General features: G+C 38.5%; 1 protein-coding gene and 1 long non-coding RNA gene across 4 annotated transcripts in view; one reads left to right on the top strand and one right to left on the bottom strand.

Annotated features, from left to right (window-relative positions):
• NBEAL1 (neurobeachin like 1) overlaps positions 1-27,226 on the top strand; it is a 74,484-nt gene that overhangs the window by 26,897 nt on the left and 20,361 nt on the right. For 2 of the 3 annotated variants that reach the window (XM_063400383.1, XM_063400385.1), the window contains exons 9-36: positions 575-681; positions 4,091-4,177; positions 5,608-5,691; positions 7,192-7,290; positions 7,391-7,971; positions 8,570-8,702; positions 9,269-9,388; positions 10,554-10,857; positions 11,657-11,742; positions 12,058-12,147; positions 13,638-13,806; positions 14,393-14,526; positions 14,912-15,071; positions 15,168-15,270; positions 15,967-16,123; positions 16,605-16,763; positions 17,096-17,255; positions 17,534-17,622; positions 18,450-19,028; positions 19,578-19,753; positions 20,104-20,257; positions 21,704-21,832; positions 22,134-22,439; positions 22,550-22,699; positions 23,622-23,779; positions 24,244-24,368; positions 25,229-25,355; positions 26,398-26,546. In XM_063400383.1, the coding sequence (XP_063256453.1) occupies positions 575-681; positions 4,091-4,177; positions 5,608-5,691; positions 7,192-7,290; positions 7,391-7,971; positions 8,570-8,702; positions 9,269-9,388; positions 10,554-10,857; positions 11,657-11,742; positions 12,058-12,147; positions 13,638-13,806; positions 14,393-14,526; positions 14,912-15,071; positions 15,168-15,270; positions 15,967-16,123; positions 16,605-16,763; positions 17,096-17,255; positions 17,534-17,622; positions 18,450-19,028; positions 19,578-19,753; positions 20,104-20,257; positions 21,704-21,832; positions 22,134-22,439; positions 22,550-22,699; positions 23,622-23,779; positions 24,244-24,368; positions 25,229-25,355; positions 26,398-26,546 (4,875 nt within the window). The remainder of the gene's footprint in view (positions 1-574; positions 682-4,090; positions 4,178-5,607; positions 5,692-7,191; positions 7,291-7,390; positions 7,972-8,569; positions 8,703-9,268; positions 9,389-10,553; positions 10,858-11,656; positions 11,743-12,057; positions 12,148-13,637; positions 13,807-14,392; positions 14,527-14,911; positions 15,072-15,167; positions 15,271-15,966; positions 16,124-16,604; positions 16,764-17,095; positions 17,256-17,533; positions 17,623-18,449; positions 19,029-19,577; positions 19,754-20,103; positions 20,258-21,703; positions 21,833-22,133; positions 22,440-22,549; positions 22,700-23,621; positions 23,780-24,243; positions 24,369-25,228; positions 25,356-26,397; positions 26,547-27,226) is intronic. The other variant, XM_063400384.1, reaches the window with a different exon arrangement.
• On the bottom strand, positions 19,039-22,122 carry LOC134552080 (uncharacterized). Its single transcript, XR_010080760.1, has 3 exons — positions 21,983-22,122; positions 19,610-19,734; positions 19,039-19,504 (listed from the first exon to the last, which is right to left on the bottom strand). It is a non-coding gene; the product is annotated as an uncharacterized LOC134552080 (long non-coding RNA).

Raw genomic sequence — 27,226 nt, 5'->3', positions numbered from 1 at the left:
TTGATTTTCAAATGGCATTGTTGTAAATATTAGCCAAAAGCAATAGCCTGAAAGTGTTGACTAGAAGTTTTTGGGTTAGAATTCAGGGGTTTGAGATTCTCCATTTTGATGTTCAGTGTGGGAAATGAAGGTCTTTCTTTTCCCATACTTCCAAGAAAACTGAGGAATAGCACTGTGGCCATGGAGAATGCTTACAGTGTAAGGCTGGTGTGGGATGCAGAGTGGTTGCTTGTTGAGGAAACAAGCATTCATTTGCTGTGAATAAACGGGTAACGCTGCTTATATACTCACAGTTGGCAATGACTTGAAACAGAGCCCTAAAGCAATCAAAGATATTCATTAGCTGAAATTTCTCCATAATATTAGGCTGTGTGGTAATTTTTACAGTGTCAAAATGTTTAGCTTTAGGCCTAGTGATTTGTTCTTAAAATGCATATAATTCTTGATCAAAAATGCAGAGCATATAATTTGTCCAATTTTTTCCTGATGTGTATTACAGAATGTGCAGGAAAAAATGCTTGATGGATTTGGGAAATGTTTTGTCTTTAATGCCAGTTGTGCTTTTATTTTATAGATACCATCACAGCCATGTTGGACTGCACAGACAGGCCTGTTCTGCAGGCAATTTTCCTTAACAGTAACTGCTTCGAGCATCTCATTCGACTGTTGCAGAACTGCAAGGTAAGTTCTCCCTTGTCACCACATTTGTAACAAAACCTGCTTCTGACATTATTAATGAAGTAGAGGTGTCTCGTGTCTGTCATGTGGTTAAAGCAATGAATACTTACTTTGAATCCTGAGTGAAATACTTTACAGACCCTGCTCAGTCTCTAAAATCTGTTACAATGCTGTATCTTTGAATCACTGCTGAATCATTTCTTACCTATTAAAATCTCTCAGCTGTCAGACTTTGAGCAAAGCACAGTGACCTCTAGCAGTACGTCTGATTAAAAAAATCAATGACCCCGGCCTTCTTATTTGGGTTTTTGTTGTGGGGTTCGTGGTTTTTTTGGTTTTGTTTCTTTTGTATTCTATCACTGGATTGCTAGGAAGTCATTTAACAACTGCTGCCAGATGGAGGTCTGAATTCTAATTTCAGGAGAATGGTTTTCCATTTAAAAAAATCTTTATGGTGTGCCATTGTAAGTGTTTTAAACAGTGAGTGGCTGACATAAAACATGAGCTCAAGCTGTTAAAACTGTTCCTGCATTTTTCCTTTTCTACATAGGATTTAGGGTTTTCATCTCAACCACAAATGATCATAATTTGCAAACTTCCACTGATTGCACTGATTTAATTTTTTCCTGTGTGAAAGAACAGACATGATGTAACTCTCTGCACTATTTTATTTCTCTTTTTGTGATATGTTAGTGACATAGCTGTTTTGAGCTCTTCTGATGCTAGATAATTTAATGCTAGCTACAGTGTGCAATTTGTTTCTAATCCATTTAGATTGTGGGTTAGAATTTATTTCAGTGCATTATTAATGTATTAAATGTGTTTGAATTATGTTCTAATTGTAATTATAATCAGTGGCAGAATGCTAACTGACTCCTGGTGTTTTAAATAGTCTGTAGTTTTATTACCTCCTTCTGAAAGTACATTGTTTGACAGTTCCATTCTTCTCCTGTGTTTGGGAATCTCTGCCTATTTTTGTACTAACCTTGTACTCTGTAAGAAACTCCTTTTTTAGTTTCTTCTAAAATCATCAACATTGTGATGTTTACCTCTTCCTGGAGACTCGTAGCTGTGTTCCTGTGCTCATAAACAAGGGGTGGAATTCAAGAAAACAGGAACAGCTGCTGTATTTTTTCTTGCAGCTTGGTGTTTTTGTTTTTATTCGGCCTGTCTGTATGTTACTCTTTTAAGGTTTTTCCAGGGAGGCAGTCTCACATATCACTGTTGTTTAGAGATCAGTGCTGCCAGTTTGGGACACAGTGTACTTTTTTAGCCTTTCGCAGGCAAAATACCCCCACGGATGAGAAGTGGGAGAGATAGTCAGGGCAAATGTTACACTGTACTTGTACTTCCAAATATACTGTGTCCCCAAATATCCTGTGTCTCCATTCCTTTTCAAAGCTGCAGACCAAAGATTGATTAAGCTGTGCAATTAGGATTTCTCCTTATTAGCTGGGGGTGGAGGCCCTAGTTCTAGATTTTATTGCTCCATTTGTGAAAATTGCTGCTGGGTTCCTGAGCAAGCCTTGTGTGGAAAGCATGTTGTGCATCTCTGCAGAGAGCATGAGTCCATACACATATCTGAAGCTCAGGAAGCTATTGGATCTTCTTCAAACCTGAAATGCAAGTAATTTCTGTGGAAAGGAAGGGTAAAGAAAATCCATACCACTATTTCTGCTATAGATATCCCAAAGAACTTGGGGTGTTCAAGGCTGTATTTCTACTCATGCTTCCTAGTCATTTGAGTATAATAATATTTTAAGATGTAAATCCTTTTTTTCCCCCATATTTGCTGGTTTTAAGTCTCACAGGCAAACTGTCTTTCTTTAACTATGCTTTAGGGTTAGAGATCTACACAAAAACTTTTCAAAACTGCTTGGTTAAGTTCTGATGATCTGAATGTTGCTTTTTGCCAGTGATATCCAAAAAGAGGGACTGTAATTTAGAGGTATCAGGAGGTGCTTATTCTGTACTGAGAGTCATTTAACAAACTAGTTTGTCAGTGCTGAGTCTTTTCTTATGTGTTTGACTGTCTCAGAGGTCACTCTTTGAGCAAAGCACAATGACCTCTAACAGTAAGTCTGATTAAAAAAAAAAAAGTGTTTTTTGAACAGCTTTTAAATGGAAAAAAATTAAAACCATGTAGACATTGTAAAAAGAAATCTGTTTTTCCTTTTCACATGTCTTATGAGAAATGAAGTAACTCATACCGAAAGTTTGATAGACTCTATTTTTGCATTTTCTGCATTTGCTTTTGTTTAATGTTCTTATTCTTGCTAGTGTTATAGTCCTCTGAGACATGTTGCAGTTACTCGGCATTGTTAAGTGCTCTTGGCTGTGCTGTACCTTTCAAAGTGTTTCTAACGATGTGCTTTCACACCTATGTAAGTCAAAGTAGTACCTGGAGTGTTGTCCTTTGTTTTGCCCTAATGTATAGAAGTCGATTTCTCAGGTTGTTCCTCTTCAGGGAGACTAAGCTAGCAGATAATGGAGCAAAATGTGTGTGTATGTGTGGGAGAAGAAATGCTTAGATTTTATCCACTAAAGGAAAAGTGTTTCCTTTTTTTTTTAAGAAACTTTAAAACCATCTTGATTAGTTTTTTTTTTAAATGCCTCAATAGCATCTTAAAACAAAATGAGTTAAATTTTAATTCTAATTATGTTACAGCTAAATTTGGCAAATTGACTGCAATTGATTAGGAATTTGGGTGAGTTTGAAACTGTCAAATTCAGGTACTGATTAGGAATTTAGCTGCTGAACACAGAACAGCTCCTTAGCTGAAGATGCACTATAGGTGTACGTTTGATTTACAGCTCTTTGCAACCTGTCTGATTCTTAGGATGATGGCAGAGATATTTTGCCCTTCTTCCTGTCCCAAAGACTGTGTGCCCCAGAAATTCTGCTACTGTGCTGTTTGAAGATGAAAATATTCTGTCTAGGTATCTTCAGCTTTCACCTAGGGTGAAACATAAGTGGAAAATGGTGAAACATCTCTATCCATTTCCTTGTTAATGCCCCATTCTTGTCTTTATTTCTTACAAGTAAATTTCTTAGAACTCTGTCAATGTTGCATATTGTGAATGAAATCACAGTTGCTAAGCCAGAGATGAGTATAAATTCCAGATAAATCTCTTTGTCTCAGTGATTACATATTTAATTTCTTTTCTTTTTTGGGAAATAAAAGTAATTACTCTTTAGCAAAAATGCAGTGTAATTTTCAGTGTTTTAAGAATTAACAGAAGACTAATACTAATGGGTGATTGTCTTACCAGTGTGAGAAAGCTAATTTTTTTCCTTTTTCCCCCCCTTTTTTGTTTTTGTATGTGAAATACAAATCTAAGGCAGCCGCCACAGATTTGGCTGCACGTAATTGTTTAATGCAATTATTTCCATTATTCTTGTCTCTAACAGCTGTTTTTAAATGCTAACAATAAAGTGGCAGACAAGAGTGAGAAAGACCTTACCAACAAATTACTGACAGAAATGAATGAGGACCAGGTACCTACCTAAACTGTATTCTGCTTCAATTGAAGTCAAGACACAATCACAGGAAAATTGATTCCTGTGCTTCACCTTAACCATCTTCCTTAAGCCTTCTGCAGCAAGATGAACTTAGGATGCTGCACAGATCAACATTTCCTGTCTCTGGAAAATGATTTTTCTGAATAACCAATTGAATTCAGCCTATGTTTTATTCATCTGCATCAAACTGCAGATATTAGCAATAGAATGAGCATCAGTTATGCTTCTGTTAAGGAAAAGGTGAAGTACATGAATGGGATCCAAATTAATTCTCTCAACCTGGTGATGATTCTTTTCCCCCTCCTTTTCCTCTTTTTTGCTCTTTGTCTCAGCACTGTGGTGTTTTGATTCTGGGGCCTTGTTTGTGAATCTCAGTGGTTGTGTTTGGTGTCCTGATAATCTGCTTGTCATCAAGAGCAGATGTTCACAAAACAGTGGACAGGCTGAATCAGGGAGGTAGGAATAGCCTGTTGCTTCACTTTTCCTAAGTACTGTGGAAAGTTTCAAATGCAAATTTCTCTATAATTTTATAGTAGAATTGTTTGTTCTGATGAAAAATGTAAAAAAATGCTGAATACAAGGGATGGTTATTTACAAATCGTGTCTATTAACTAATAGCTTTGGCTTTTTTGGACACAGCACAACGCTCTAACTGCATGTAAATGTTTCTTCACATCTAATAGTCTTCTGATTCTTGACATTTCACTTTCAAAATATGTCTGAGGTGCACATAATATTTCAGAGATGATGAAACAGTATGTTTGCACAGTGTTGCTAATTAGGTTTACTGATAGGTGCAAAAGAGTGCTCCAACATTTTTGCTTTTAAAACCATCATAGAAATATCAATATAAACAAGAATTACAGGAAAAAACCTCAAAAGATTACTTAAATTGGAGAGAGAGGTGTTGAGTCAATGCAGTGAGGCTGTGGGTGAGGCAGCCACGTAACTCTGCTTGTGTTACTTATCTCTTACACTTTGGAGGTGTGTCTGTGCTGCGTTGGTTTGCAGGGCCTTGGATGCAAAATAAGTCCCTTTATATGAGCTGCAGGTGCTGATTCTCCAGCAGCACACACACACACTGCAAGAGATTTCCTGATTGTTTTCCTCCCTCCCTCTTGAGGTTGTCCATTAGACGCATGAGGAAAACTTGTTTGTCCATCAGAATATTTGAGGTGCAGTTTGTGTTGCGAATGCTTCTCTCCTCTTGAAGTCTGTGGTTAGTTGTCCACTGTGATGTAATTCCTTGTAGGCTGTGGGGTTTGAATTTTGACTGGTGGGGAAGTGATTTTTGAAGCATGTTACCAAACTCTTGGTTTCCCTGCTGGCAGGAGGGCGCAGCACAGATTTTGGAGCTGACCTGTCTTTGTATGTTTGTATATGACTTCTGTACCTGCTCCTTTCAGGTGTTTCAGGGACACCTGGACTCCTTGGCAGTATCAACCATTCAGGCCCTCACAGCAGTGATGCACAAGTCTCCAGCTGCAAAGGTAACAGTGTCTGTGCAGAGGGCTGGCTGCAGTTTCTTGATCTTGCTTCCAGTTAGTGTTTCTATCACAATACCTTGCTGGATCTTGCTAATGGAGATGAGCAGATTGTGGTCACACATCCGTGCCAGACAGGACAAGCTGATTCACATTCCTTATCCCTTTATACGTGTCTAATGGCTGGACACTGAGCATCTTTCTGCCAAAACTGGAAGATCTGAGTATGCTGACAGACAGAACCTTTGTAAAGGAAGTTCATCATTACTTGTCCCATGGATATATAGGGTTGACTTCGTGGGTATTTGCAGGAATTCTCTGGCAGCTGTTTGTTTTATAGTTTCACATGGCTTGAAACTAAGCCAGGACAGTATTGCTGTCTAGATGGTGGTCATGCCATTGCCCTGTACCCTTCCTGGGTAGTTATTCTTGTGATTTGATAAATTGATAGGTTGTGGCTAGTTTGTGATTCTGACTGGAAGCTAAGCCCATGGAAAAATAGCATATTTATTCCTGGATTACTGAATTCATTAAATTTAACCCTTGGCTGAATGATTCCCTAGACTTGGCACAGTGAAAGGAATGTGACTGGAGGATAAATTTTTGTTGCTACTTGCAGTACACCTTACAGAGAGACAACAGGAGCCGTTATGCTCCTGCAGAGCATTGCTGAAAGTTATTTCTCCACTGACTTTGGGAAGCCTGGGAAGAGTTGTATGTTGGAGGTGGGGATTAGCTGGGATTCACGAGAGTCAGAGTTTTCAGTTGTACTTCTACTGCAACATGTGTATTTTTTCTTTCCACGCTTACCTAAATAATCACCTCACTCGTGCTGAAAGATTTATTCTTTAAAAAAAAATTCAGCACAGACTATAGCCAGGAGAAGAATATCCATTCCATATGATGTGTTGGCTGTTTAATAATTAAACCATAAGCGGATACTACCATTTGAACTTTCCTGGTTGATTTTTTTTTCTTGTAAAATCAATTAGTTTTCAGGAAAACTTCCTAGCAACACTTCTCTAATTTTTTAAGTGTTTAGGACAGGTGGTTTTTAATCTGGTCTAGGAAAATCTTTTGCTGAAAAATTAATATTTGAATACTTCTGCATTTCTGTGTAAACATTTCATGCTATAGTTTGCACTAAAAAGATGAAAAATGAAGCTATTTGTTCTTTTATTAACATTATTGATATTATTAACATTTGGATTATACCAAAGTAGTTATAGTCTTTTATAGGTGATGAATAAAGTACAGCTTTGAACTTTTATTTGTCTGTGTACTGCACTGAAATGTTTCTCATCTGCAGCATTCCAGAGACAGTAGAATGAACAGGTTATCAAAGATAGATTTCTAACGTGTCATTATTACATTCTGATTATTATTTGTCTAATATTGCAGTAAGTTGTCTAAATTATAATTAAAAGTTGCTTGTCTACCTGTTGCAGCAGACAAGCAGTTGTTGTCTATTTTATTTGTTAGTGAGACTGGAATTTTTATCCTCAGGAAGTCTTCAAGGAGAGGATTGGGTATGCACACATATATGAGGTACTGAAATCACTGGGTCAACCATCACGGGAATTGCTGGAAGAACTCATGAATATGGTGAGCTGTGCTTGCTTTGGAGCAGAAATGCTTACATCTTTCAATGGTGCTTTTGCCCGTCTCATTGTATTTCATGTCTGGGTTCCCTGCTGTTTTTCAGGCTGTTGAAGGTGACCACATGGCTGTTGGGATACTAGGCATTAGTAACGTCCAGCCCTTATTGCTGCTCATCCAGTGGCTTCCAGAGCTAGAATCACACGAGCTGCAGATTTTCATCTCCAACTGGTTGAGGCGAATCTGCTGCATTGACAGACAGAGCCGTGCCACGTGCGTCAATGCGAACATGGTCATCCGTATCATCGAGACGCTCGGTTCCCACTCGGTGCTGCACTGCACTTGTGCAGAGAACCTGATTGCTCTGCTGGGCTCCTTGGGGAGCCACTCCATGGGCTCCGAGGAGCTGCTGCGCCTGGTGCGGCTGCTGCGGCCGGAGGAGCCGCGCGGCGCCCACCCGTACGTGGTGCCGGTGCTGCGCGCGCTGCTGGCCATGGCGCGGAAGCAGGGCCTGGCCAGCGCCCTGCAGTACTTCGACCTGCACCACAGCATGGCCGGCATCGCGCTGCCCGCCATCCACCGCTGGCCGGGCGCCGCCTTCTCCTTCAGCGCCTGGCTCTGCCTCGACCAGGACCGCGTGGAGCCCGGCACCGCGGGCAAGAGCGGCAGGAGGAAGCAGCTCTATAGGTACGGTCCCTGCAGACGCAGGCCCTCTGTGCCCTGGGCGTGGTACCCCATGACACGCAGTGCTCCTGCTTGTCTTCGTCAATGCCTAGTCTGGGAAAGGGACAGCCAAGTTCTGTCACAGAGATAACGAGCAGTTTCTCTGTTGTAATGTCATGTCGTAACTCCAAATTGTGGTAAGGTTCATTGCTTAAACAAAACAGCATCAAAAACCAAAACCCAATTCGTCCAACCCCCCAACCAAAACCAGAACAGCCTTGACACAGTTTGTTGTAAAGGTAATGGATTCTGGATTTGTGTAAGAGCACAAGTGAGAGGGCACCTTCATGGTGCTTAAATAGTGCATAAATGCTCTTCTGAGCCCATGGAATGGCTCCCCAAGGAGCCCAACATGAATGCTTCTGGATATAATTTAGCTTTTTGCGTAACAACAGAAGCCAACAATGTGTCTTTTTGGTCTTTTTTTTTAATAAGAGGAGTAACAGTCACATAGCAAATATTGGACCACCACCAAGCAACTTGAGTGGATTTTCTTCTTAATGAATGTGTTGTTAGGTGGTAGTTTTGATAACGCAAGTCCTTGATTGTGTGTCTTTTGTAGCTTTTTTACAGGAAGTGGGATGGGGTTTGAAGCCTTTTTTACGTGCTCAGGGGTATTGGTGGTTGCAGTGTGCACGAAGAGGGAATATGCAACAGTGATGCTGCCAGACCATTGTTTCTTTGACTCTCTCTGGGTAAGATTTTATACAGACAAACACTTTCTTTAGGATTATATTGTTAGCTCAGAAGTCAAAATTACTGTTTTTTGATAGTTTTACAAAAAGTCTGTTTTATAATATTGCAGTAATTCATTGCATAAGCAGATTTAATCTGAAATAATGCAAGCAATTTTCATATGGATTAGTTATTGATTAAGATAACTTATGCATGTGTATTAGGCATTTTTTGTTGATTAAGCTTGTTGCAGCATTAGAGGTTTTTTATATTAAATTAAAGCAAGCACTGGTGGCTGTGGTGCTATATGAATAAATTAGCCATTTCTGCCTTTACCTTTTTCTATTCCTGTACTTAAGAACTGACGTGCATTACTATGAAAGAGCTGTATCTTTCTCTTAAAAACCTGTGTATATGTAAAGATTACATTTAATACTTTAAAGTGGAAGCAGGGGGTGGTCTTACCTTCTTGTTGATGCTTTGGATTTCTTTTAAATGCTTTCCTCACCAGCTTAGTAGAGATAGTTTCATACAGTAATTTCACTGCCCTTAATAATGACTTAATTATTTTTTCTTGCTTAACCAGCACAACATAACTATTGTTCACGTGCCTGGGAAGAGGCCCTTTGGTCAGAGCCTTGTGTATATCTATGTCAATGGACAGCAGAAGGTCTCTGCCCCGCTTCGGTTCCCTGCTATGAATGAAGTAAGTTCCCTTCTGAGCCCTACCGTGGTAGGATGAGCCCTCACACAACAGTGAGAGTTCAGACTATTGCTAATAATGTTCAGCCTTGGATACTGGCCAGAATATCATTTTGGAGTGTAACTAACCATTAAGTAATGCTTGTTTAGTCATCTCAAAGCAAAAAAACCTCTACCAGATGATATTGATTAAATTGTGGGGTCTTCCTCAAAATAATTGCCTGAGCATATTGACATAATTTATGATGACATTATAATAAATGGCAGCTCTACCAGTAGGATTGATTTAACAGTACTCAATGAGGAATATTCCCTGTTATTTTTAGTATTTTCATTTATTTTTGCCTGTGTTTTTTGAATGTGTCTTTAATATGCTATTTCTTATTCCTTTGGTAGCTGAATATGCACTTTACATGCAGTTAATCGAACCATTTTGGATGTGTACACATTTAGCAATACACTTGCCATCAAAATAAGTGTATGCCATGTTTAATTTCCTCTGTAAGCTTTGTTCATTCCTTTTGGGGAAGAAATTTATATTAAACTGGGATACAACACCCAACATTCTTTCCTCTTTTCTAAGTTCTAATTTGTTAGTTGTGAAGTATGTTGAGCAAACAGATAAGTTGGATGCTGTAATGGTAAAATCAGTATAAAACTTAAAAATGAGAGTAAGTGTAGTTTTCATTTCAAGATAAAACTCTGATTTTGGCCCATCTGTAGAATAAACATTATAAATCTCAAGGTGACTAAGAGTAGGGCAAGTAATCTTAGCATGAGAACCTCTGTTTGAGTGGACTGACTGGTATGAGAAATGCACAGTAGCAGATATGCTGGGCTGGTATTTTGGAATATAATCCAGAATATTAGTATTTACAAAGGGATATCAGGACACTGTCCTTCCTGGCTGTGCTCCTGCCAGAGGTCTTGCAGCACCTGAGGTAACCAAATGGCTGTTAGCTGGAAAAAGGGTGTTCTCTCTTGTTATGAGAAATACGTGCTCTGGTTTTTGGCCTGCTGTGATGGATTGCTTGTTTTTCAAGGCTTCACAGAACCTGTTGCTTGCGGTTTCATTTATTCTGTTCAGATTTGCAAGATGCACTCTTCATATTTAAAGCTTAACTTTACAGTATGTGTTTTGTTTTCTTTCTTCCATGTATGACTCTCAGTCCTTTACTTCTTGCTGCATTGGTTCAGCTGGCCAAAGAACAACCACTCCTCCTCCATCTCAGATACCAGATCCGCCCTTCTCCTCCCCGCTCATGCCCCATCGGACGTCGCTGGGCGGCATTCTCGCTACGGGAGCCTGGGGTGGGGGGCTTGGAAAACCAGAGTTCATCACCAAAATGATCTCAGCAGGCACTCAGGACAGTGAATGGGGGTGTCCAACATCTCTGGAGGGCCAGCTTGGATCAGTTATTGTCTTTCATGAACCATTGCAGCCTTCTCAGGTGAAAGCATTATATTTAGCAGGTAAGTGGTGATTGTACTGGATTTAGCAAAGTAAAAAGAATGAGTTCTAAGCAAGATCCCACTTAGGTTTGCTCTACATAGACACACAATGAAGAACTTACAATCCAGAAGAGCTGCAGATGACCTAAGTGAGAGGGCTTTAAAACAAATAAGCTTAACATTTAATAAGTATGCTATGAAGTTTGATTTTTAAAATATTTTATTTGCATATGCTCATCTGTTTATCATATGTGCAGATCTGCAAAATTAAAATGTTAGGTAATTTCACTTGTAAATACTGAATTTTTACTACTGTTTGCCTACATATGCTTACAGTTGAGACTCTTTAAGTATTGCCCTTATTTGTTAGGCAATTTAAAGGTGATTTATGCTTGAGGATTTTTCCATAAGAATCAATAATTAAGTGGTCATTTTAAAGAAAATACTCTGAAAGCTATGGTGCACAGTTCAAAGTGTGAAAAGTATTAAGTTCCATAATGACTCAAGGTTGTTACGGATTGACATTAAAACACTTGTTTCATCTAAAGGAAATATTTTGTATTGCTAAAAAAAAACTATCTTGAAGGTTACTCATTTTGTGGGCATTTAGGCTTGATGACAGATTACTGACAAATACGAGATAATTATTTGTAAAGACAAACATGAGAGCTGTTTGAAGGTATAAAAACATCTCTTCTTTGTGTAGTTTAGCTTTTCATGTAGAATGTGTTCCTTTTTAAGTAGAACCTCTGAATTAATAACCAGTGGACTCTTAACTACATGCTGTATGATTTTATATACCTATACCTTTTTTGTATAGGTCCAAACTGTTTAACTCCATGGAAGTCTCAAGAAGCTGAAGTAGCAGATCTCCCCAGTAAGGTGCTGCTTCATTATACACCAAAGGTATGAAACAGGACCTGATTTCTGTTTGATTACACAGTGTACATTGCTTTCAGTGTTTGCACTGGGGTTTTTATGGGAAGATAAGGGGCAGTGAGAGCTTTCCTTAACTGTAGTCTTGTGCAGACATAGTAGGTTTGGCAAAAGGAAGGAATTACCTTGTACAATAGAGGATGTCAAATCTAAAATGGCACGTGTTATATTCTAGGGGTTTCATGTCGTTGAAATACTTTAATATCAACACATTGGCACAAAATCTTGTGTTCAAGCATCTGTAACTTATTTCCTAGATGATATCCTGGCTTCTTTATTTAACAGGCCTGCAGAAACCCAATTTGCCTTGACCTGTCTGCAAATCTTCTACATGGAAGACTAACTGGAAACAAAGTAGTGAACTGGGACATCAAGGTAAATGTGTGGTGAAGAGGCAGAACCTGGTATAAAAATGACAGTGGTTGTGTGTGTTCATATAATTTTTGGAATGCTGGAAGTTACTATAATAATGCAAATTATATTTAACAGATGCACCATGTTTTTACACTGAGAATTCATGGGCTAATGCTGTATCTGGAGTAGTGTTGCATTTACATTACATTTATTGGAAACTTATGAGGGCCACTGCTTTTACTTTCACAGTACATGAAGATATTTTGTGGTAGCTGACTATTCTTCATAATAATGTTGAATGCATGTTGTGTATTGAGAGCATTTTGCAATCGCTAGGGAATTCTGTCATGGTTTTCTTGCTGTCACAAACTCTGAGTTAGATTAAGATTAGTAGGGTTTAGTTAACACTTGTGACTTGTCAGTAAAATACCATGTTTCTTCATCTTGAGGAAAATGCATGAACAATAAAAATGATCTGCCTTTTTTTCCAAGAATAATGAACAATTGACTGTACCAGCAAACTGATTAATAAGGAAATATTGTTGGAGCTACACTGCACATATCCACTGTGCATATCTCTACAATCACTTGCTGAGACTGATGTTAAAAAAATTCAGACCCTTCTTAGTTTTGCTATGATATGAATAGCTCTAAAATACTTCCATTTGTCCTCTTTGCCCAGTAAAGGATACTTGAATTCCACAGTGTTTGTCTCTGGGCTAAGCTGGGGAAATGAGTGGGTGTCTCTGAGTATCTTAGCAAGCTACTCAGAGATTTTGGATTGATTTGAAGTGGTTGTCAATCACTTGTAGAAATCTTGTGATTTGAGTATATTTTACCTTACCACAAGAAGCATTGTTTAAATAACAGAATCCATAATCAATTAAATTGAAAAAGTCCTCTGAGGTCATCAAGTCCAACCTGTGACCAAACACCATCTGTTAACTACACTGTGGCACTAAGTGCCACATCCAGTCTGTCCTTAAACACCTCCAGGTTCTGTCTGGTACTATCTCTGCTTGTGAGAAGGAGGGGAAAAAAGAGGACTGAGGAGACTTGAATTTTAAGGAGAGGCTTAGAATTGATATATGTGTAGAGTTATTTTAAAGAGCAAAATAAAATTGTATTATTTTTAAACTGTCTGGAGTTGAAATCTTACAGGAAGATGATTAAAGCAGAGATGGGTATAAACTTATAGTCTTCTCCTACTGCTTGCTGCAAGTAACTTAGGAATCAGAGACATGTTTTTCTTGTTTTTCAAATATATTTAGCAGAAGATTCTTCCTAAATTTTTCTATCCTTTAGTTTCCAGTGTTTATATGGGGGGAGAAGGAAGGAAATGTAGAAAATGTATTTTCACAACAAGAGCTGACAGGATGGCCCATGTGTAAATGGCCTGTGAGACATTCTGATTTGGTTTGTGAGTACTCTTGTATGCTGAGTAAATTTTTGCTACAGTTGAAGGGATTTAATTTATGGTGATGTTTTTCCTGCCTGTTCTCTTGATTCAGGATATGATAAACTGCATTGGTGGGATAAATGTGCTGTTTCCATTGCTGGAGCAGATCAGCTTTCTTGGGGGACAGATACCTGAGAAGTCTGAAGGAGAAACTCTGCCTCCAGAACTAGTAACTCCTGTAGAGGGTGACTGGGTGGTGTTTTCATCCCCAAAGGCATCAGGTAGGAAAGTGAAGTGAACTAAGTCTTAAGCTTGATTTTACAAGTCCTTTTCTGAATGACAGAAGGCTGTTTATTATGTACTATATTTTCCAGAGCATCTATGTAAAGCTGAAAGGCTCTTTCTGTTCCTAGATACCCGACATGGATACTGAATATCAGGAGTTCCCTTGCAAGGGAAAATACTACTTTTTGTTTGTTTGTTTCAAAGATGAAATAGTGGAGTAAAGTAAAAAATAGATCTTCTATCTGTCTCTAATTTTTTGCATACCATGGTTAGAAAGTGTCAGTTGGCAACTGCAGAGGAAAATAACTGCAGGCTATGCAAAAAATTGTAACAAAGAAGTTTGTGACCTACAGCCATGGATAAAGCAACTGAAGTGAGGACTGGGATCACTTTGTTCTGGAGAGGCATGGAATGGCTATGACAGGAGAAAAACCTAAAGACAGTCTACAGCTAAGGAACAGGAGTTGAGAAGTTCAGGAAATAGCGAGGAATATAAACACGTGCTTTTACTTTTTCCTCTCTATTTTTGTGCAGTGATCCAATGATAAACCATAAGACTTTTGCTACTGTTCTGTTCTGCAGAAGCACGCCTGGAGAAGAACATAGTTGCAACTTTCATCTTGATGATAAAACACTTCATTCAGGGACATCATGTTAATCAAGAAAATCTTATTCACTCCCATGGAGTTGCCACCCTAGGAGCCTTGTTGCAGAAGGTGAGCAAACTTGACAAACATCCTATAGTAATGAATTTTGTGGCCGAGGTGCTGATTATTTTGAAGCATAGCCAGAATGCCAGGGTCTTTAAAGGCCTCCTTAGTAAGTATTTTCTTTCCTGTGTTTCTGAAAGCAAAAAGGTGTGAGAAGTTGGTCTTTAACTGCAAAGTGAAATACAATGTTTCTTTTTTTCATGTTCTGCTTTTTTTGATGTAGATACTGTTTGCTTATTCAAATGAGACTACTTTTATGTTTATTGTATTGTTTTAATGGAGCAGACATGACTGTAGAAGATAAAAGAAATTCAAACTTCCATTTTTAAAAATCAGTTTTTATTAGGACATTTGGTATTTTGAGTCCTAACACCTGTTGTTATTTTGCAAGGTGCCAAGCATCTTAATGGATGTGAATGTCCTGATGGCTGTGCAGTTGTTGATAGAACAAGTCTCAGTAGAAAAGAACATGCAGCTTTTGCAACAGATGTATCACCACTTACTTTTTGACTTCAGCATCTGGAACAGTGGTGACTTTCCCTTCAGAATCGGTGAGCTCTTGGCCCTGGGCAACTGTGTGAAGCCACAGGACTCCTCACGTGACACAAATCTTTATCTTGGTTCTAAAAGAACTCTTTATGTTGTAGGACATATACAGTATCTTTCTACAATCATCAAAGACAGTAGAAGACTCTTCAGAAAGAAGTATGGTGTGCAGTTTCTCCTAGACACACTCAGGATTTATTATGGGTATGAGTTTTATTGCTTCTGACTCCTTTTGTATGTGGCTCTCGGGGTTTTTTGCCATCAGTCTAATGAGAAAGTAAATAAAACCGCAGTTTGGATTTGGATGGTTTATTTCATTTACAAAATCGCAGTAATTTTTTTTCCCCATTTGACTTGGTACTTTTCCTTGCCTTGAATTTTTATGCTAAGATTATGTAACATTTGTCAGTGATGCTAGGAGTGCTTGTAAAAGTAATTAAAAGTACAAAATTGTAGGACATATGTTCAACAATACAAATAAGGTCGTAGATCATTACCGTTATAAAAAGTTCAGCATTTTAAGTTCTTGTAGAATTTGAAGAAGGACTTCTTCAGAAATTTAAAATTTTAACCTTTCAGTGCTGATGATTTATACCTGCTTATGAATATAGTTATGTGCTTGAGGAAGATTGGCTAGAGACTTTGCTGTTTCCTATGGAAGGTGGGAACCTGCAATCCTTACCCAAATCCACATCCCTGCAAGTCTGCATTTCAGGGTTTTTACAGACTTGCAATGTCTGATCTGCTTATTTCTATTCAGTTACTTGAGTTCAGTAAGAATTGAAGTCTTGTGCATGATGCCTGGGTAGATGAAAAATTACCAAACTGGCACCATCAAATTGCTATGAATGAGCCATGAAGAACCTCCTTAGGTTGGCTTTGTGGTCTGTTGGCATGCAGGACTGGTTGTAAAGACAGTGATTTGGCTCCTGATGACCTGAGAACAATACGGAGATCCCTGTATGGACTGATCAAATATTTCCTGAGCAAAGGAGGAACACATGAAGAAATTCAGAGCATTGTAGGATACATAGCTGCCACCAGTGATGAGGAGCAGGTATGCAACATGGCATCAATTAATAGTTTAAACTGGACATGTTTTGGTTTTGCAACTTGGCATTTAGAGATCTTGCCTTGTGTACTTAAGAGAAGGGTGAGCAAAGAGGAAAATGACCATAAGCAAAATGTTACCTGATGCGTGGTTCTGTTTAGATGTAGGTAAGATAAGGATGTGACATTAGAAAAGTTGTCTTAGTTTACAAAACCAAATTAATTGACCTTCAACTGACCAGGAGCTGTGATGTAGTTTCTATTTTTTAGCATCAGCAGCACTTGAAACTTGCTTTGTGTCTGCTTAATTTGATAAGGTGTTCTATACAGAGAAAAAATGTATTAAAATTATTTAAATGCAATAATACTGAGCAACAAAATGTCTATTAACCAGCAAAGGTAAAACTTAAAAACCAAGAAAATGTTCCTAAAACAAAGTATGAAATCTGAATGAACTGGAGATTAATTTGGTTGTCTTAATTTTGTAGCTCTGCGGAATTTTGGATGTTCTCTTCAGTCTACTTCATTCCAGCCCAACTCCAGACCAGCTTTTTTTATTGCTCTTTGAACCAGGGAATGCTGATATTCTTTATGCTCTGTTATTGCATCAAAGATACTCTGACAGGCTTAGAGAACTTGTGTTCAAGGTAATGAACTGAATTATATGCTCCTAAATTAATCAGTTGAACATAAATTTATGTTTTTCATTGGTCTGGCAGAAGTGTATGTAATTACAAAGATACTAATCATCCAAATTTGCTCTTTTCTCTAATGTTAGCTAGATGGCATTGTCACAAAGGAATTAGTGTTCTCTTAAAATAAAGTATTGGGATCTTTGAAAAGCAACCTATGTTGTTTGAGTTAGTTTACCAAATAAACTTTAAAAACTGTGGACTAGCATGTTACATCATACACAGGTTTGAGAGATCTGGATGCTTTTTTGTGTTCAATTTGTGTTTATGTCTACTTTTCCTTACAGATTGTGGAGGAGATGCTGAAATGCACCAAAGTTTATGAACGGAGCAAGCACCGCATGAGACTCAGAGAAGTGGGATACTCTGGGCTGGGGCTCCTTCTGAATGAATCACCAGTTACTGTTTCTCTTATTAAAAACCTTCTTAACCAAGTTCTGTATGCAGGTAATTGGCAAATGCTGTGTCTGACATTAGTACACTTTTGCTGCTCAGAGGCAAACATTCCTGGTTTTTGCTGAGGAAAGCCAGAGATGTTACTTGTAGAGCTGTTCTAATCAAAGTTCCCATTAGTCACAGCTAACATTTTCCTAGTTCCCTTAAGTTTGTTCCTTTTACTATCCATGGATGCAGTCATAACTTCCCAAGACATTTTTGAAATATTTATGTATTACACTCTCTTGTGTGATATTGTTTATGGTGGCTTTTTTCTTTCCTCCCTACAGATCCTGCTGTGAATTACAAAGATCTCCTAGCTGTAGTGTATCTGGCTCATAGATCAGATATAAACATGAGAGTGATTATCTGTAGAAAGGTTAGTTGTCTTCTTTAGAACTGGAATACTGTCCTTCAAGCCTATAAACTGTACAGTGTGGTAACTAAGATATTTCTTTAAAACACAGTGGCGGTATTTGTTATTACGGTTTTCTTTAGCTTTGATTTATTTTAAAAATTAAACCTATCTGTCACTTACTGTTGAATTTTGTGTGCTCAAGTACTTTTAAAAGCCAAAACAAAAGGTGAAGCCTCTATCACAATTCTCAAATAGCTTGTATTCTCTACAGGTTTAAGATAGTAGGCTCCTTGAATTACTGAGTTTTCTTAAGGCTTCTATCACTGGAATTAGTACTGAATGTAGCTGTGAGACACTATATAGTCTATTCAGGTTTCCTAAAATGAAGACATGAAACTATAATGTACACTATCAGTAAACTATTAATACAGCAATTTTATTAATTTTATATATTTAATAGTTCCTAATCAAGCATATTTTCTATTTGAGAATTTTTTTTTAGATTGTGGGTGAATGAGATTATTCATTGAAATAAATGGCTTTTGAAGGAATTGTTGCAGAAGAGTTGCTGAAATACAGCAACTTACCAATATGCTTTGGAAGCTTCTTTTCTCCCGTACTCCCGAGAATTTTTTACTTTTTTTTTCTTTTTTCTCAAATACATATTTTTAGGAGGAAAAATTACTTTGTGACTGGTTTGCTTATTATTAGCTGATTATGGCTCTTTATATAAGGTTGTAAGAAAAGTAAAGAAGTTGTAAGATTGTGAAATGTTTAATTGAAAAGCCAGATGGATGCAGTTACAAGCTAAAATTAATGTGTAGATATGGGATATCTTCTATCCTTAGATTTTGCACCTTTTGCATACCCAATTGGATGCAGCACAACAGATTTCTCAGCAGCTGGGCTGGCAGGACACTTTGGTTAGACTGTTCCTGAAAGAAAACTCAGAGGTCCGCATTGGCTTTAAGGAGAACCGGACTGATTCCTCCAGGGAAGAGGAAAAAAAGCCTCCTACTGAGGAGCTTCAGAAACATCAAGCTGATAAGACAGAGAGAGAGAAAGCTGGCAGCTTTGCATCAGTGAACGGTCTGTTTGATCAGTGGAGTTTAGAAGACAACAAATCCCTGGATGTCCCTGCCCATTTCTCTGTTATGCCACTGGAAGATGCATCGACAGCAGAAATGTCGTTTAGTTCGGAAGGCCGAGAATTGTGGCACAGCAATCCTTCACATTTGAGTTTAGATCTGTCCAGTGTTGACTCTTACGAGCTGGCTGATGTTGGGAATCAGATGACAGACAGCCAGCCCAGCACTCCCTCACCCACAGAGAGCACAAAGCCCTTCTCTGGACAGCCTGACAAAGAGCTGGGGGTTACAAACGATGTCGGCTTCACTGCTGAGCTTTCTCTATTTGAAAACCAAGGAGTAAGTAACTATGTGACTGGTTTCTCCAACTGTTGCAAATTTCTTTTGGTTCTTTAATGAATAATTATTACCTTTTTTGTCCCTCCTATCATCCGACAGAAAGGTGAACAATATGGCTCTTTTATAGTGAATGGGGTACTTCCTTTTGTAATGTGTCTTGGTTTTTGATTGTCCAGTTGGGATAGCTTTGGTATTTAAAAAATACAACCAACCAAAATAGAACCAACTTCCCCTCCCAGCCACAGGAAACCACAAAAAACCCTCCTGCAAACTCTTCTCCCCTTCTATATTTAAACATCCTTTATCATGCAGAGGATGCATGGAGCAGACATGCTGTGAAAAAATCAAGGGTGGCTAAAGTCAGCTTGTTTTACATTGTACAAGCAAGCCCCAATCTCTTGTATTTGTGTTTTCGTGAGCTTTTCAATTGGGCTTCAGACTGCAGTTTCAAATGTTGAAACAGGAAAGCATCGGGGCTGTGATGAATAAGAAATGTTTTAAAGGTTTTTTGGTACTAGAAGGACTTTAAATATTTCACTTTTTTTGTAGGGGAGCGATAATGAACTCATACAGTTACTTACAGACATCCTGCTGTGTATAATGTGGAAAGGTATTGAAAGATCTGATGACGATGCTTGGATTGAGAGAGGACAGGTGTTCTCTGCTCTCACCAAACTGGGGATGTCCAACGAGTTGCTGCGGCCTTCTGATGAAATAAAACTCAAGTGAGTGTACAGTCCATCCCTTTGGAGGATGAACAGAAGTGAGGGGCATGAGTGAAGCTGGGGAGGGGTGGGTGCTTCCCAACAAGATGCACTTTTCTCTGCTGTCTCTTCACATACTGTCAGAAATATATTCCAGTACCTATTTAGGAATGTCTTTTGGCCAGAAGGTTTTAAAACTATCATTGTTTTCATGAGCCTTTCAATCGCTTTTATCTCATTGGCTTATCAGGAAGATGGCAGTTACATAACTGCAGAGTAAGAGATTGAATTAAATACTTAATTGGATTTTTCAAAAGCCACTTACACTTAGAACATGTAATACTTATTTTGGGATTTTGTTTTCCTTGCAGCTTGCTGGAGAAGATGTTGGAATGGTCAGTCACTGATAACAGAGATTCAAAAGCTCTCCCTACACATGCTGAAAATGCCTTCAAGCTCTTGCTAATTGTACAAGGTTTCCTGCAGGCAGAAGGACTGATTAATTCAAATTTATGGACAGAGAAGGTACAGTAACTGCATAGTGGAATACTGTATATGGGCTGAAATGGTAACAAGAAGGTGCTTGGTGTGGACACTGTCACCCTTCTAGTCAGATGTTTTTAAACCACACATATTACAGAGGAAGGATTTATAGTAGAATGGATTACAGTGCCCCTTCATGAATAAAAATGTGAATATTTACCACAGGGAACATGGTTAATTTTGCAAATTAAATAGGCATGTAAGTGGTACTCTACTGAGAATCCAGGCTTCTTCAGATGGGAGAAATATTTAGAAAATGTAAAAGCTAGTGAAACAGCAGCAGTTGTAGCCTAAGCAGACCTTGCACTATTTATTCAGCATTTATGACTCTCTGAGCATCCTGAATGAAAGACCAGCCAAAATTCTGCGCTTGTTTGCAAGCTGGGAAATGTCACTCTTAGGTTTTGACCCATACAGGAGTTGCAACACATATAATTTATCTCAACATCTATGTAATCTTTGGCACTGGTCATGCTTCCTTCACAGTCTGAGCTGAAATTGCTTTTCAGTTTTTCTAAGCAAAAGGAGAGAAAGATTATTTGGAAACCATAATTATTTCACTAGAAATCCTTAAAAAAAATTTTAAGGCTACTTTCTTTAAGAAAAAAATGTGTTGTCAAGAGTCATTAACACAGTAACTCCTGTGCTGTTCTCCAAAATGCCTGCTTATAAGTAAACATAGTTTAAAGCTTTCAATTGCTTATTTTGAAAAGTTTCTTCTTGTTAAAAGCCTTGCCTTCTGTTGGGAAACCTAATTAGAAATGAGAGCTGAACTTTGGAGCGATGAGAGTTGTGCTTGTTGCCAATTCTGGATTGAAAATAGCAGTACTGTCATAAATTATCTTCCATTGTGCCCCAGGAGAATTTGAAGCACTGTAATATCCTAAATGGGATATTGCAGTCAGAATGATTTTACATTTGAGTAATTTGTTATTAGGGGTATTAGTTTTAAACAAACACATCTGGATAGCGAAATGTGCCATTTGCCTTGGGAATGCCCACCTTTCACAAGGCTTGTATCACTTTTGCTGTCTAAATACTGACAGAAAGAAGTGCTTCCTAGAGTGCAACCTTTTAAATTTTCTAAGGATATGGCATTTATTGGAGTTAATTTATAGGAAAAACAATAAGCATATATATTCTCTCTGTACACACACACACACATATATATCTATATGCCTTACTTAGGGGAGATACTTGACTTAACATGGGTTAGGTAGATTTTTGTTGTCAGGAATTTCTTTAAAATCCTGGTTTAACTGCAGTGTTCTGGGATGATTTTCTGGGTTTGGTTAAGTTACAAATGTGAACACAGCCTCTTCTTCAGGTCTTTGAAATTGAGTTTCCAGCTAAAATAGTTACTGTTACTTTTATTTCAATTTATTGTATTTATTTGAATTTTATACAAATTTTCTATTTCTGTAATAGCTCTTGGAAGAACTAGTGACTCTCATGGATAGCCTGTCAGTCTGGTACTCTGCTGGCCTCGAAGCAATTAGACTTTCACAGGTGCAAGTGCAGCTGCTCCTTGGATTCATTGCACAGGACAACTTACAGGTTTGTTGCAAATTCTTCCAAGTGGTACTCGAGTTTTAAGGGCATGCTTGCTGTCACTGTTGTGGTTTATGGCAGAGCTGCTCATCCCAGTGAGCAGACCAGTGGCAGCCCCTCATCCTTCTGCTGGGAAGATGTTTTATTGGTTCTTACCTTTTGCAGGTTTGCCCTACAGTCTTGTAGGTCTCTGTGCACCTCCAGAGCACAAGGGAGAGGTGGAGGGCTTCTCTTTGAGGATGGGAGGATGCAGGCAGGAGTGGCAGGAAAAAGATGGGTGCTCTTTTTTTGCTGTTTGTTTTTGTAGGTCTGTGCCATGGCAGCAGCCAAGCTGAACACCCTCCTTCAGACCAAAGTAATTGAGAGCCAGCCTGAAGCGTGCTACCTCCTGGGGAAGCTGGAAGGCATTTTGAGTAGGTCGATTGAAGAGAAGACAGAAACTTACTCATTTTTGATTCCCCTTGTTCGGACACTGGTATCCAAGATTTATGAACTTCTCTTTATGAACCTGCACCTTCCTTCATTGCCTCCTACCAATGGTAGCCCGTCTTTCTTTGAGGACTTCCAAGAATACTGCAGATCTGATGAGTGGCAAGTTTATATCGACAAATATGTAAGTAGTAAATTCTTTTTGTATCATTTCCTCCCTCTTTTCAGCCGTTAAAGCAGAGGGACCCATTCAGAAATCATATGGTACTTTTTATTTTGCTTTGGTGGAACCAGATTATTCCAAATATGAAGCAATATGAAGAGAGTTCATTCAGACATGATAATGAGCAGATGGCACTTTATTGGAAAGATTGTTATGAAGCATTTATGGTGAACATGCACAAGCGAGACCGGGAAAGAGGAGAAAGTAAGCTTAAATTTCAGGTAAGGTTTTCAGTTAGTGCAAGGTTCTCTTAAAGGAACATTCTCAAGAGTTACCTTCTAAAAGGTGGAGAAAATGAATTTCAGGATGATCCAGTTCAAGTAATTGTAAGCAGGTTAATTGTGTTAAGATTTTATGGGCAGTGGGTCTATATGCACTTCTAGGATATGCTTTCTATTTCTGCTCTGTCTATTAAAGAGTCTTATGTGCAATTCAAGTTATTCAGTACAGTAGGCCTTCCTTTTCATTCAGCAAGATAGAAATGTGCTCAGCCATAAGCTGCATCCTCTTTTACTCTGATTTGTGTTTTGAATTATTAAAACCTGTTTTCCATTATGAGCTGTTTGTTTGGGTTTTTTCCTTAACCCTATTTCAGTATAATTAAAACACTTAAAACAGTGAACAGTTCTTATTTAATGTGTGGAAAAATTTCTTCGGTACTGACCTTTCTACATAAGGTCCAGATTGAGTTTCAGCATTGGAGCTAACTGGTAATTACAGGAAGTACCATAGTGAAATTACTTCTCTTTGCTTTCTTAATAACAAAACATGTAGGTTTATTTTATTCAAGTAGCTAAAGGAGAAGTACAATGAGAGTCACATTCTAGAATACCATAATTTAAGAAAAATCCTACCTATTATTGTAGGATTTCTAATACTGACTGCTTTTCTCATGATGAAAAATTGCTTTAGTGTGGACTCAGCATTGCTAATGCTTTCTCCACATCTTTAGATCAAAGTCTGGCACTATTTCTTCTAGATCTAAGCTTTTAAAAATTTCTCTCCTAAGTATTACCTTAAAATTTCAGAATGTTTTATCGCTAAACCTTTTCCATTTCTCCTTGTTTTGTGAGAATTCTTAGAAAACTGTTTCCCGAGGTCAGAGTTAATTCAGTGCTGGATGTGTTTGCCATGGTCTTTCAGGAGCACTTTGTGGAGCCGTTCGGCAGGAAGGCTCGGCAGGAGAACCTGCGGTACAACAGCATGCTGAAGCAGCTCAGCAGTCAGCACACAGCCACGCTGAGACAGTGGAGGGCAGCCCAGCTCTACCTGTTCTCTGAGCGCGGGCCTTGGGCTGACAGGTGAGACTGCAGTTCCTAAACTGTGTGTGGGACTTGAATTTGCTCACTCGAGTGTTTCATGTGGTTGAGAGCAGGTCAGATTGACTGCAATAACCATGCTGGAGGTGTACAGTCTCGAGGGACAGGACAAGAGAAAAGGGCCTCAAGTTGTGTCAGGGAAGGTTCTTATTAGAAAGTGATTTTGGGGTGATTGTGGTGGTGGTAGGTTGCCGGTTAGACTTGATGATCTTGAACATCTCTTCCAACCTTGCTAATTCTGTGAAAATAAACACTGTTTACAAAATAAAGAGTGATGATCAGAGTTGCAATGTGAAACAAAAGCAATAAACTGCATTTTAATCTTTTATTTTTTACAGTGAACAAGTGGATGACCAGTATTTTTCTACATATGCACTCTTCTGTAATCAGTTCATACCTGTAGCTCTTTATTCAAATTGTTTTTACGAATATTCTTGTTTTCCTAGGAAACAGCGTCCTGTTCACTGGAAACTTTCAAATGTGGAAAATTTTTCACGTATGAGACTAAAACTAGTGCAGAATTACAACTTCAACTCTCATCAGGATGCTAGTGACCTGAGAGATAATTTAGGTAAAGTTGTATTTGCTATCTCACTTGAGTTCTTACCAAAGAAAGATACCCACTTTGCTCTTTGTGTTTAATAAGCAGTATATGCTAGATACTTAAATCTTGATTTTTTCTTTATTTCATCTGTAGTAAAAATCTATAATATGAGAGTAGGTCTTTGACCTGAAACAGCATCTTCCTACAGAGTAGAATTCTTTTGCCCTGGTTCATTGAAATGTGGGGGGTTGTTGCGCAATAAATGAAAGTTAACTCCTTTGTTTTAAAATAAGAAGTCATACAACTTTCTTGCATGAGATTATTTCTTCAAGAAATAAGATCAGAGTAAGCAGTGTTTGTTCAAAGCCTTTTAGAATTTGTGACTAAAATGTGTAGGTATGAAGTGCTTTGTTTCAGAAGTGTGCCAAACAGCTGAGTCAGGGGTGCAACTGTTAAGTTCAGAGTGTATTGGATATCAAGGGTCAAGCAAAAGAAAAAAAAAAAAAAAACCAACAAAAACCCACAAACAACCCAAAACGCTCTTGTAAACCCACATAACCAAAAAGCAAATGCAGTGCATTTCTTTTAAATCTGCATGCTTTAGCAGTGTCTGGAAAAACATTGCAAAATATTTTATTGTAAGTGTCCACATCAGAATTCCAGTTAAATTTTTCTTAGATGTTGTGTTCCCTTTCTACTGTCATAATTTTCAGTGTAGCTCAAGGACTGTTTTTAGTGTTCTGCTTAACCACAAAAATATTTAAGAGGCCTGGTTGCTTCTTACTTGGTTAAAACCAACATCCAGCTGCAGAAGACAGGCGTGGTAGGTTAGATTTCTAAAAGTATTGCAGCAGAAAGTTCTGAGCTGTTATGTGTATTTATGCTAGGTGTGCACCAGACACAGCCCTCCAGTGAGTCTCTGCTTCTGGAGGTGGTGAAGCAGGTGAAAGTGAGTGATTTGGAAGATGATGTTCTGGAACTCCCAGAAGAAGACACAGCAGCCAGCTCCAATTTGTAAGTAGAATAGGATAAACAATTGTCATTTGTTCCTGTGCTAGGGATAAGGAGTGAGAAACAACTTTGGGTATTGAATAGCATCCAGGGTTTACTTCTTCCTTTGCCTGGCCTTAACAATTCAATCCAGCACTTTTGACCAGCAAAGTTACTGTTGGATTGATTATTGTCACCACTGAGACAAGAAAAGCCCCAGGGAAGAGAAGGCAGAGCAGATGTTTGTGAATCCATTAGTGATTCGCTGCTCACAGGTGGGCTGGAGCTGCAGAACTGTTGAGGCTTTGTTTCTGTGTGTATTGAGTGTAATTCTCAAGAGGCAATCTGCCCTGTAAGAGCATGGAGCAGACTGGAGCTGCCTCTTGTCCACAGTTCTCATGGTCATTCACTGCCAGCTGCACAGCAGGAAAGTCTCTGTGGTTGTGGAGAATGCCTTGTGTTTAAGGGCATTTGGAGGGAAGGCCTGCTGTGCTTCCTTCACATCACCTGTGTGACTGTGACCAGAAAACAGAGCAGGATAGAGAGCAGGGAAAGGAGAGTTGAGGGAGGATAGCAAATGCTGTGCTTCAGTAATTGGACATGTCATGCTGTGCCTGGATCTGTGTGTGTCTGTGCTATGTAAGTCCAGTAGAGAGTTGGCAGTCTGAGTGGTACTGATACATTTTGTAGATTATAGAAAAATAACCCTGAAGGTAACTTTAGTCACATGAACTGGAACCCAGCTCTGCTCTGGGACGGAGAACTTAAGCACCTAACAATTAAATAAGAAAGGGAAATGCAGCCTGATGTTTTTGTACTTCAGATGAAGTCAAGTCCATTGTGCCTGAGACTCAAAATATCAAGACTGAGAGTGGTGCTATGAAATGATGTTTGTGGTCTAGTCTGAAACATCCAAGACTGCTGGTGAAAGCAGCTTTATATAATTGTGTATGTTGCAGTTTTAATGCCATTCAAATTTGATTCTTTTCTGAACTGTGCTCTTTCCAAGGACCTATGCAACAATATAATCTACCCAACCCTGTAACACTTAGTGGTGTTTTTGCAGGGATGAGAAGGATGAGGAAAGTCAGAAAGAAAAGTTAATATTGTCTGAAGACTGTGAACTCATTACAGTAATTGACGTGATACCGGGCAGGCTGGAGGTGACTACCCAGCACATCTATTTCTTTGATGGTAGCATTGAGAAAGAGGAAGGTAAGCATGATCAGTACCTCTTGATTTCCAGTGTAGTTCAGCATTCTGCTTTTAGTATGCTGAGTTTATCTTTTGAGAACGAGTGTCAAAATAATTGTAAAGAGACAAGCTGTGCTGTACTTAAAATTAATATTGCACTTGATGGTTAGTGGCTGACTGACTCCTTCAGAATCAAGACTCTGGAACTGTCCTTTCTGAGCTGGTAAATTGATTAACTATTCTTAGTATTTCTTAAAAATAACTTACTAAAAAACCTGCTGACTAAAAAAAATTACTACCTCTAATTTGGTTTGTAAATGGCACCTCACTGTTCTCCCTGACAAATAATGTTTTACTCATGCATTGATTAAAAAGTAGTAGTAGTATGTAAGCATTAATCATCTGTATTAATTTAGGGAACTTCAACAGAACATACACAGCTGGCTATGAAAACACTGAAATGAAATGTTGGACAAACAATAGCAAAATTTTCCAAATCAGTATATCAAAATGTTCAGCCTTTGGGAAATCCAAACATAAAAGTTTGTTTGAGCCTGTTTAAGGAAGCAAAGGGGTTGGTTTATACTTTTTGTCAACAGAATACGTTTATGCCTTTAATCAGAAAGCAAAAGCAAATTATACATTCCATCAGGTATTTCTTGCTTCATCTCTTTCAGCACAGCAATATCTGAAGTTAATAT

The sequence above is a fragment of the Prinia subflava genome, chromosome 6, assembly GCF_021018805.1.
Source record: "Prinia subflava isolate CZ2003 ecotype Zambia chromosome 6, Cam_Psub_1.2, whole genome shotgun sequence".
NCBI classification, from domain to species: domain Eukaryota; kingdom Metazoa; phylum Chordata; class Aves; order Passeriformes; family Cisticolidae; genus Prinia; species Prinia subflava.
This window is presented reverse-complemented; position numbering and strand designations above follow the sequence as displayed.